This window comes from Tauraco erythrolophus, chromosome 11 (assembly GCF_009769465.1).
Source record: "Tauraco erythrolophus isolate bTauEry1 chromosome 11, bTauEry1.pri, whole genome shotgun sequence".
In the NCBI taxonomy this organism is placed as follows: Eukaryota; Metazoa; Chordata; class Aves; order Musophagiformes; family Musophagidae; genus Tauraco; species Tauraco erythrolophus.
This window is the reverse complement of record NC_141475.1, coordinates 6,669,088-6,681,260: the sequence shown is the minus strand read 5'-3', so window position 1 is coordinate 6,681,260 and position 12,173 is coordinate 6,669,088. Positions and strand designations below refer to the sequence as shown.

The 12,173-nt window shown below is 38.3% G+C and overlaps 1 protein-coding gene across 2 annotated transcripts in view; it reads left to right on the top strand.

The window, feature by feature from the left end:
* CAB39 (calcium binding protein 39) overlaps window positions 1–12,173 on the top strand; it is a 49,720-nt gene that overhangs the window by 11,866 nt on the left and 25,681 nt on the right. For both annotated transcript variants that reach the window (XM_086618098.1, XM_086618099.1), the window contains one exon: window positions 10,617–10,773. In XM_086618098.1, coding sequence (XP_086474224.1) covers window positions 10,660–10,773 — 114 coding nt within the window. In that variant the 5' untranslated portion in view covers window positions 10,617–10,659. The remainder of the gene's footprint in view (window positions 1–10,616; window positions 10,774–12,173) is intronic.

Genomic DNA, 12,173 nt, shown 5'->3' with positions numbered 1-12,173 from the left:
TAGGGGAAAAAGAGGAGTGTTTCTCCTGGCTAACCTCTGATTTTGCTGATCTTCGTGCTGTTTTCTCATCTGTCATGTTGTCCTTGGTACAGGATACTCAAGAGGAAGCAGGGATTTTCATCTGAGGAGAAGCTGGGTGAAAGTTCCATACTAAAAGATACCTCCACACAGCTAGCTTGGGAAAATCGAAGGCTTGATTTATGGTGGTACTGCTGTTGATTGACAGTGTAAAGGAAAGAGCACTCTTTACAGAGGTACTTAACTAGTAAAGCCCTAGCACAGTTGCAGTTACCATGGTCAGAGGTTGTGGTTTTTACTAATATAAGCTGTATCTGCACTAGTAGGATTTACCAACAGAGCTGTGTCAGTAAATCCTTTGTATTGTCGTTGAAACAGTGTTTTAAGTGCCAGGGAGCATGGCAAAAAAAGTAGTTTGACAGAAAATAAATTCTTCAAATGGGTAACAACCTTATGGATCAGCTCAGATATTGCCTGTACATCAGCTCCTAGTACTAGGTTAAGAGGTAGTTTAAGGAAAAAAAATAACTGGACAACTGAATGAGAATGTAATGAACTAGAAGGAGAGGATTCACAGTAATGGTGAGGTCATGGTTCTGAGTCGTTTATTGATTGCCCTCTCCTGCTTTCTCTGTGACTCAGTACATAGCTCCCATAGGTTATTTGTCAGGAACTCCCTTTTGCAGAGGAGATATGTAATCATTGAATAACGTGCCAAGTTCTGTTTCGTGTAGCAAGAATCAGCTTGGATTCATGAGAGTTGACGTCAGAATAATTCACGTTTTAATTGTTGTGTCACACCAATGGGATCTCTCAATAGAGGTAAAAATGGCAGAACTCAGGAGTCATCCATGGTCTCAGAGTTGGACCAGTTGACTTGACATCTTTTTGCAGCGCAGCTTGCTGAGACTTGGTTTTGGGTTTCAGCCCTAGTCATGTCAAGCTAACGCACAAAAGTAAACCCAGAGACATTGAATTACGCTTGATTGTGTGTCATCTCAGCTGGCTCGTAAAGGGCTGTTGGGATTGAAGTGAATTGTAGTTAGACAGTAGTCGAGCATAAATATTCTTTAATTGTGAACTCCCAAATTGATTATTTTGGAAGGAAAGCCTTTGCAGGTGTGATCTGTCAAAGCAAAGACTGATATAGTTTGTTATATTCTGTCTATGGCAGGGACCAGTAGTAATCAGTTAGGGAAGATGAATACTCCTTGATATATTTTCCCAGTTCTTAAGTCAATGTTTTTTTAAGATGTTCCTGAGGTATGTAAGGATCATTCTTTTATAGCCTGTTAACTTCATGTTTTAGTGTTGTTGTACCTTAAGTGATCTCATTCCTTTTTAGATTATGTTTCTTCAAGATCTGTTGTTCTTCAGATAAATAGTATGGAGAGCTGTGATGTATGGAACTTAGATAATTTAGTTTGAACATTAGAAGTTTTTAGCAGGCCACAGAATTTGATCTCCAAAGGAAGTAAAGGAACCATGGGAAAAATATTGTTGATTTTCTTAAATATTATTTTTAAAAGTAATACAATGACATGGTTCTTATTGAAACTACATTTGGGTAAATACTTCAACCATTTTGAATTTTTTTTCCTAGCATTGTTACTTGTGCTTGTAGAGAGTGGCTTTACTGAGTGTATTTTTTTGTTTAATGAGAGAATATTCTCTAAAAATGGCGCCTCAGAGGATTGCACCTGGAGCAATCCCAGGGCCATTCTCACAGTTTAATTGTTCTCAGCTTCTCTTCAAAACAAACCGTCCAAAAACTGCACGTGCATTTCCCTTCCTATCTTGTGCTAGTACTTAGGATTCTCATCCTCCTTCTTTACGTAACTAATTCATGTTTCAGATAATCTGTTTTTCCTTTTCCTTGCCCTGGCTTTCTGGTTAAAAGTAAACGCTGATGTTGTGGTGCTAGTGGGGTTTCCTGTCCTTCGCCTGTGCTGTTTCTGATACTCGTACAACTCTCTTTGGTTACTGGAACACGTTAACTGCAGACCGTATTGCACTGTGTGAAATGAAGTCAGAGGTTAAACTGCGGTGTCCTTTCTGCCTCTCCTTTTGCCACTTCTTCACTCTCAAAATTAACCTTTAGATGTATATCAGAAATCTGATGCAAAGAGAAAACCTTTGGAAAGGAATGGGAGTAAAATAAACCAAGGGAGAAAAATAGCTACAGGGGAGACTCTTGCTTTGCATTTTTGCTTCCAAGGGTGGGTAGAATGGCATATACATAATTGCAGCATTTTTTTGTCATGTAACAAATATTCTGGGGTTTGTGATGATGCAGTAAAGGCATCTGAGCCAAGAGGGGATTGTCTATAATGCCACGTTAAATTATTTGAGCTTCAACCTGGCCAGAGGTGGGCATATTGTCTGACAACTTTTCCTGAAGCTTGAAGTAAGTTCTTTTTTGTGCGCGGTGTGTTAGAGACAGTAGTTACTTTTTGTGGTGAAACCTGTGATTATTTTAAAAAAAATATATTTAATAAGGAATGGGTGAGGCATTTACATGCTTGTCTGTATACCATATTGCAATATAGCAGTAAGGTTTGTGGGGAAATTAATGGGTGGGGTAACTCTAAACAGTACACCAGGGAAAGAAGCTGAGTCATAAGATTTCCTTGAATATGGAGAAAGCTGGGATCTCAGATACTAAGCATTGATACTAACAAGCTTTTGTGCTTATGCTGATTCGCTGAAGCCCCTTAAAAGCAGCAGCCTTATTTAAAACCAATTTCTGCTTCAGATTCTGCACAAGCTCTGTAGCTGTGTGTTAAACTGCAGTGCATATAATAATGTGCCAGTCAACAAAATATTATGTAGTTTAGGGGGCTACAGTGAGCTAGTAGAGCCTGATGGCAGTAGCTGCCCTTCTCTTCCCCCAACATGGTGCAGGTGTCTGCTGGAGAAGAGGGGTCCTCAAGAGGCAGAAGGATCAGTAAAGTAATTGAATGGTAAGAGGGAAGCCTGCTTAATGAAAGGAATCGGCTGGCATTTGGTGCTAAAGAAACAAGCAGGGCTGTGAACTGCTGGGCACTTAATTGCTTTGAAATTGTCAGAAAGCAAGAAGCTGTCTCATATTATATATTTAATTTTTATGCAGAAATGTATTTTCCAGTTTTCCTTTTTTCTGAATCCATTGAATTGATCTTGTTTGTTCACTTAATTGTTCATCCATGTTACAGCAGAGAATTTTTTTCTTCACAATTTTAATTATTCTCTGAATTAAGTTACCGTTCTTAGGGGATTTTTTTTTCCATTTTAAACTTTAAGTGGGTCACACCACAAATAATTCTGTGATGCAGAGTTGTGAAACTGCTTTTGAATCAGATTAAAGCGCTTGTGTGCTGCAGACTTGATAGAACAAGTTAATAATGAATTTTAAGGAAGATGCTAGTATTCAGTGGTGGGTGGCACACGCCAGCTATGAGATGAACATGCCTGTCTTGCAAGAAAACTTATATGTATAAATTATATTCCTCACAAAATACCACAACAGATCCAAACAGATCATTGATTCATTTAGCCGTTTAGTTAATGTCAAAAGTTTTACTTCTTATATGTGAGACAGTTGATGCAGTTCTTCTATCCACATTTTAAAGTTATCTTGAAAGAAATGCTGAAAAGAGTACAGAAGTATTTAGAGGATAGCAAAAATGCCTTAGAGTTGGAGCATACTTTTAAATTTTGCCAGCTTGTAGTGCCAGTAATTACCATTTACATCCATAGCCATTCTGTTAATGGTGTGCTTATGCAGGTAAAAGCCATGGTTATGCTAAATGGTTCATGCTGGAGCTCTGAAATAGATTGAGGTGTAGCTTCTGCTCTTTATCAGTCTCATTTCCTCCATGATGGGAAGGTTTTTCATGTAAAGTTGTATTAATAAACAACCCTCTTTAGACATGTATTTTGGTTGTGAAGCTGTCATGTTTCAGTTTGTTTAGCATATCAAAAAGAAAATTGAAAAATGATTTTAGTACAATGCTGGAGCTCTAGAAAATTATTTAATCTACTGGGAAACCACATATCCAGAACTGAGTTACTGAAAGATTAGTAGACAACAACACATGAAAAGCATGGAAGAATGTTGTAATGACGAATGTGAGTACTAAATTTAAATAATGTACTGAAGGAAATGATGGATACTGCCTTTGGTCAACTATACTTCTGCAGTTAGAAGTGGTAAGGCCTTTCAGGAAGATGTGCTGTAGCCAGGAATTTGCAGTGATGAGCTGGCAGTGGTATTTCGGATGCTTCAGAGTGGCACCTGGCTGCGATCCTGCCATGCCAGCTGCTGCATGTGCCCCGGTGCAGTGCGGAGCAGCTGCTGCTCCTCTCGTTAATGGTTCTTACAGAAAGTACAGTCAGTAACTTATGTCTGGCTAAATACTCTTATAACCAGTAAAATTCTATAGTCTTGTACTATAGAACTGAATAGTTAATATGGTGTCTGCTTTTGGCTTTGAAGTACTTGGATATTCTTTTCCCAAGGATCGTGGTAGCTTGCATAAAAAATAGTTCTTGGATCAAAGGAATGGTTGTCAGTCTTCTGGATGCTGAGCATGTCTGAGAGTGAGACAGTGCTTTTAAAAATGCATAATTTCTTGATCTGTTTCTGTTTTTATCATTCCAACCAGACTTCACAGCAGTGAATTCTAGCTGAACTAACAGCTGCTTGTAAATATAAGACCTGATGAAAACTGATTTACGTTATTGTTTTCAATACTGGCTTAATTATCCTTGTTAATCCAAGAGGTAGACAACAAAAGAACAGGTTCTGAGGGGAAATCAGTTCTATCAGGACAAACACATGCTCACTGTGTAATATTTTTAACACAAACATGCCTCTCTTCAGCAAGATGCAGCATGTTTTGTCAGTAATAGACTGATATATTGTCAATTAAAAATCTGTATACAGAGTAGACCCAACTGTTTATTATGAATCTAGATATTTTGCCTCTGTAGACTCGTTAGCTTATTTAACTGTATTTGCTTAAATCCTAGGTGTTATTAACTCTATGGAACGTAATCAACACATGATACGATTTCAGGATAGAGGTTGGCAGCCTCCCTCTACCTGGAGGAGAAGGAATGCCCTTCCCTCCTGCCTGCCCCAGCCCTCTCCTCCCTTTCTTGGGCTGGCTCTGGCTCACAGCTGAGAGTGTCTGGTACTGATTTGTCTCAAGAACCTTTCAGAAGTCGTGTGTGTGTCCCCCCCGGCCTTTTAGTTGCGTTTGTCTTCTGCCATTGTGGTGAGTTCAGTCGGCACACTGCACATTCAGATCAGTATCAGACCACTCAAAGTAACTGATGGAGAGTGACCTTTCCTTCAGTCCTGCTGTTGATTCAGCTCCAGCCTTTCCATGGAGTGCCCCTACGGTGAGATCATGAGATGAGGGAGCTAGTTCACAACTGTTTGCTGGTCAAAGGGATGTTTTTTTCTACATTCCCTACACTACTCATTGGTTACTTTCCTTTTACGTGTTGGTTTTCTGATAGCTTAGTGAGTCGAATCAGCTCATGGATGGGTCAGCTGACCCTGGTGTAAAAGTTGGTGAAGAAGTGCGGTGCTGGGAGCAGAGAGGGAATGAGACCTCCCTGTTGGCCAGCTGTTGGGTTAGCTTATTGCTCTTCAGGAGCCTTACTGTTAATTATTTGGCCTTATTAAAATAACTTTGATTTTGTTTGATCTTCAGCAGTTTTCTTCTTATGTGCACATTAACTAGATGTTACATGTACTTTTTCACTAGGCTTAGATTTTTTTTTAACTTGTGCAATTGTAGCCAGGAAGTGGCTGAAGGGTTTTTTCCTCTTCCTTTCCTCATTAGGAACTTAAGAAAAGCAGTCACCTTAAACTCTTAGTGTGTAAACAAGGCAACAAGATCTAGTTGAAGACTTAATACAGTGCAGTTAAACTGTGAGGCCTACAATAGAATAAGAAATCAAGTTCATTGTACCTGGTTGTTTGACAAAATTGGGAATGTAGGGGTTTTTGCACGTTATTTAAGTAGCATTTTGCATGGAGGAAAGGCGGACGTTTCCTTTCTTGAGCTGGAATAGTGAATACTTGAATTCATTTGATGTTTTACTTATGGATTATGTTATACTTCTATGCAGAGGAAAAAAAGTTACAACTTTTTAATGTGGTGATTCATAGTATGTCATAAGCAGAAATGCTGAGTTTGCTTTTGTGTCTCTGCTTAGACAGCTTGTGTTCCTTTACCTTCACTGTAGCTCCCAAAGTGTGCATCGGTGAGACTTCAGTGCCGGTAATTCATTTGGCTGTGGAGTAACTCTTTGCACATGTCACTGCTGTCATGAAGGTACTATTGTACCTATGTACTATTTCTTGTACCAGTATTTTTCTTGAAAATAGTCATGCAGGCATCTTACAATATGTTTTCTTTAAAAAAAAAAAATCTCCCCTCCTCCCCTGAAAAAACCCTTCTATTGTTAAGTAATCAGATTTTAAACTGTAGCACATGTTTCTGTTATATAGATAGCATGTTTTCTGACTCTTCAAGTAAGAAAAAAGTTAACCATTACAAGAGAGAGCATATTCCTGGCTAGTGAGGCTATACTTTAGAGAATTAAAATTTTAATAAAAGAGAGGAATTTGTTTATTGTGCTTCTGTATATGTTCTTGCAGCATTTTTTTTTCTGGCTCAGAGAAACACTTCACGTGTTACCTGCTTAGTTAAAAAAGCAATCTTATATATGGAATGCATTTGTTTTAAATTGGTTATTAATTGATTGTGAGGTCAATGTAAAAAAATATAAAGCCCTCTACATAAAGCAAACTGTGCATGGATGCGTGCTGGAAGTTACATACTATCCAAAACAGTGTGACTGCTATCTCTTGTTATCACAAGAGCCCGAACGTCCCAGTGAGTGTGTGTCAGTCACTCCTTGTCGGTCGAACGTAAATCTCTGGGTGTTTGGCTGCATGCCATCTTGTTGTTTGATGGTCCGTGGGGATTTATAATGTCGTATAAGATTTATAAACGTGGCCGTGACACCAACACTTTTGAGACCTTAAATTTTGTTGTTTGGTGTACTAGAATACTGGTGAAGTAAAATGCGTGTCTGAGCAAGCCTGAGTTTGGTATAATGTTGTTCATGGTCTCTTTTACCAAATGGCTGAAAGCAGTGGGGTTTCTGGGAAGGTGAGATAAAGCAAAGCAGTCCAGCAGAGCACAGAGCTGTCTGTCTGCTTGTTGCAGTTTCAAGAGTCCCGTGATCCCTTTCTTCACCCACAATCACAATTTTATCATGAATTTGCAAGGCAACCAGGTGCTAGTAATGTGAAACAGTTATCATTTGATATGATGTAAGGTCTGTTCTTATTTACAGAAAATGTCACTTGATGTTGTTTCCTTTTTTTCTCATTCTGCAGATGTGGGTGGTTGCAGTTCTTTCCGATCTCACACAGATGTTGTCATTGTCTATTGTGCACAGAGCACTGCTTGGGGTAGTTTTGCTGGGTTGAAAAGGGAACAGCCTGTTTATGTTCTCCTCGCTGCATGAAGTACAGCTCTGAGACACAAAGGACTGCACCTGCTTTTATTTGACAGGGTGTGGCACAGGTTCTTCAGTACTAGAGTTTTGCTTCAGGGTTGGTGGGGTCTTCAGTCTTGAAGATGATGTTGAAGATCTTGAAGATCTTCAGATGATGTTCCCAGCAGTGCCACTGCATTCCTTCCAGTAATACAATTGAAATAGCAGAAACAATACATTTATTCCATTTTATATAATAAATGAAATACCTTGAAGCAAAACGTCATCTCTGGTAATCAAGGATGTGGATTTCCTTCTTACTGGTGCTGGCAGTCTTTCCTGATTTTTCCTAAATTGCTTATGAGAAATTCATACAGGAACTCATCTGAATCAGGAAGAAATGTTCAGTATAAATATATGGTAGTGAACGGATTATTTTTCTATTAGATATGCTAGTACACACAGTAAAACTTGTGTGTAACTTGTGTATGCATGTAGGTGTATCTGATTTAAGCAGATCCTGGAAGGTTTCATGAATGAGTCAAAGTGACAGACTGTTTTTAGTTTAAAGACGAAATTGAGCACTATCTGGAGGGAAATTGATTTTTGCAAACATAGACATTGGGCATACTGTGAGGACAGTTGTTTGTCATTATTCTATATTTCTGTAGGTTATGTATGTTATCCATGTAGTCTTTTAGTTTAGAAGTAATGTAGTTGTGATCCAGAAAATGAGTATGCAGAGACATTTTCTTGATTTTGATTTCTTTTCTTTGTGTATTGCTGTAATACCAGATTTTGTGTTTCCGTATAATTTTTTTTATTCTTTCAAAGAACTATTTTGATTCCTAATGGATTTTATTCTGTTTTAACACATAATCCAAGGAGTTAAGACTAGCAATTTTTTAAGCCAGTCCTGCTCTGTTACATGGGCATAGCCATTTTCCAGAATGAATATGCTGATGAGTTGTTAAATATTATTGTTATTATTAGTAGTAGTAGTGATGATATGCAAGTGTGAAAGAATCCAGCTTTGTTTTCAGGGCTCATCTTAATTTGGCAGGAGCAGTAATCAAAGGGAGAGATAAAGGGAACATTTCAAATATTGCTGTGATGCTCAAGGTGTGTCATCTGTGTCTTGGGAAAATTGTGCTTATTTTCAAACCTTTCTTCTTCTAGAAGAAAAACATCCTGTGTGAAAATACCATCATTTTAATTATTGTTTTAAATGCCATTACGTTTTCATTACATAACAATGAGTAGTCATGCTTTTCTTGAAGGTAGGTTTTTTTTTCCACTACATGTGACAAAGTTGAGGTATAAAATCCTCTTGTCTAAGAAATGACTTGAGCACTTTTTTATCTCTTGGGGTACCAGTCCTGCATTTGTAATTCCAGTGTTACAACCCCTTCTTTGTGCAGATCATGAACGAGAGATTACTATAATGAGACAATTATTATACTACAAAATAAAAGCAACAGAAAGTCCTTGTGATCTGTTGAAGAATGGAAATGGCTAGTGGAAGGTCTTGTTTCAACCTTCATGCTCATACTTTTATCTGAAAGTAATCTGAATAAAAATGACCTAATTTATGGTTTTTATCAGCTGTGTTAGGTCAGTTGCAGGCATTGAACAGTAAAGGTATGATCTCTGTAGCTGATTACCTGAAATATCTATTTATAGAAATTTTCCTGGCTAAAGATCTGAGTGCTTCTGTTCTTCGCCTTTAAATTGTTGCCCTTGGGCCAGCCCAACTTGTTTGTGTTAAAAATCGAAATAACTCAAAAATAGCATCAAATTGGTGTTTTTAATCCTTGATCAAAACATGGTTGAGTAAGATCAGGATTAACGTTTCAGAGTTCATGAGGAATGAGCTGGTATTTTAATCAAGGATCAAAGTGCGTGGTTTTAAATAAGAAATTTTAACGTGTACTGGTTATAGTTGACTTGTAACTAATGTCATGAACATTGTATGGAGATAGAAATTACTAACTTTCAGAGTAATATCCCTTCTTTGTAATGACAGTGTAATCTCTGCTCTGTCAGCTTCAGCTGTCTTTTGTGTTTAGCAGAAGTAGCACTGTCAGCATTTTTAATGCAGGATTTCCTGTTCTTTTCTATCTAGATTAGAGTTCTAGAAGTATGCTTTATGGAATTCACTTGTAAGAAGTTTTAAATTATTGTTGAAATGGGGATGTATGTGTTTAGTAACAGAAGCTTTTTGTATACTCATTTATACTAGTAATACTTTTGTGTTTTGTATACAGAAGTGAATATATATATGTCTGTGTGTAAAAGCAAATGCGTGTAAAGATACCAACGAATGAATGTATTTGTATTCAAGAGCCAAGTATTGTTAGGGAAGGAAAATTGCTTCTGTAAGAGAAGTGTTATCTTTTTGAAAAAGGTACATATCAGGCGTTTGGTTTTCATGTTTTCAAGTGCGTTATTTACATCCCTGTTACTGGTGCCAAATTTTGTTTCCCATAAAATGAATAAGAGTGAGGATGTATTTCAGTTTGAAATGACGCTGACATTGATACGACAAAGCCAGGGCATACCAAGTATTTTGACATAGGAAAAAGCCATGTCTGTAGCCTCGTCTGCATCGTGCTCATAGCTCCTGCACTGAGGCGCAGGCTTTGTGGTCTGCTTTGCGTTTGTTATGGAATGAATATGGGTAAAGGCATGTACCTGAACAGTCATTGCAGAGCCACTGAGACATGATGACTTGTGTGTCAAAGACCTAATATAAGAAGGCATTTGGCTTGACAGCATTAATGGGAATAATTTATCCTCGTTAGTCTTGCCCATTTGTAGAGTATGTGGCTTTGGATATAATTAATGTGCTCTGTAATTTGTTTCTGTAGTGTAAGATAATGATATTAACGTGAGTTCTTGAATTCTGTGTCCTGTGTTTTAAAAGAAATAGAAACACAAGCATTCAAGTTTGTCATGGCAAGTTCTAGTTCAGCCGTCAAGGATGGTTATTCCACATATGAATAGCTTTACTCCTCTCTCTTGATCTTCATGTGTGTTGTTGTACTGACTCATGTCTCAGTTTTTGACACGCTTTTCTTCTCCTTTTCTAGGTGAAGCAGGAGCTGTAGAAGGAAGACCTCGTGGCTTGCAATCATGCCATTCCCTTTTGGCAAGTCCCACAAGTCTCCTGCAGACATAGTGAAGAACCTGAAGGAAAGTATGGCAGTTCTAGAAAAGCAAGATATCTCTGACAAAAAGGCAGAAAAGGTACAGTTGGGACTTTACAGTTGCTAAACGCTAATTGAAAGGAGAGAAAAAAAAGAAACTTACAGCTGTTGAAACTGAATAAATTAGGAATTATTTTTGAGTTTTATATTCTGGTAAATTTATTATGTGCCTTTGAACAGACGTGTTTCATATTGGTTAGCTTTGCATTTTTATGGCACTGGCAGCTGATATGATACTTAAAATAATTTGATTTGGAACTGTAGGACGTTTAATAAACAGCTCACAGCCATCCAGTGTTCTGGTACTTGAGTCCACCATAGTAGCTTTACTACTGTTACAGTAGTTACGTCTGTGCTTGTCCATGCAAATGTTGACAGAGCAGAGCATCTCTGCTACTGAACCCGAGGAACTTTGTGTCTCCATGGATGTCAGTACAGGACATACTTTTACCTTTCCTTGCCTGTTCTTTAGCCCACAGGAAAATGTGGTGAGAAGTTCCTGTGCTGGTGCAGTTTCCTTTAGATCCTTTAGGATCAGGACATTTGCTTCTCAACTGGTAGTCTTGATAACTTTACTAAAAGTTCAGCCTGTGTGCAGGTACATTCCATCTAGTGACTTGTGTGGCAAGGGTATTTACTATTTAGATGAAATTTTTGCTGATGAACTCAACACAGGGGTATAGATTTCAATACTTAAAAAAAACCCCAACCAAAACCAAACGAAAAAAAACCAGGAAAACAAAACATGTCCCTCTCCAGTCTACTGACTTTTGAAGCAGGCTATGATGCCCTTCTTGGATCCTCTCCCAGCATTATTTAACTGTTCTTTGCCACTCTTGGCATCCTTACAGAGTCACGTGTAGGAGTTTGTCACAGTCTTTTTCATGTTTACCAGCATTTTTAAGCAGAATGTGGCCAACTTCTCTACATCCAGTTTCACCTAGATTTGGCACTACTACTTTAAGTGCAGGAGAGTCTGAGTCTTAACTGAATTGCCATCTTTATCCTGATATTGTTTAAAATCAGCTGCTTCTATTCCAATGCCAGCATGTGGTACATTCCAGGTCTGTTGCAGCGTACCACAGTATTTTTCCCTGATGATTTTTCTCTCTTGCTGGAGAGAAAAATGTTATGGCTTGTTAGGCAGACCTGTGTGGAGGCTGGGAGGACTTCCATTTGCTGCTGCTTTTCTTCTTTCTCTAATGAAGACATCTGTCAGGAGAGGAGGGGTAGGTGCATTCTGAAGAGTCTGTGATAAGACATGGTGCTGCCTTCTTCATCTCAGCCTGATTATTAATTCCGGGAGATGTCTTGATCTTAAAATCCATGCTCTTTGGTGTCATCTTTTTCTTTTTGCTCAGACCTCTAATGGGGAACAGACCAGCTTCATTGCATTGGGCATAGCTGTGCACTGTATCACATGCCCGTGTTCTGGATAGT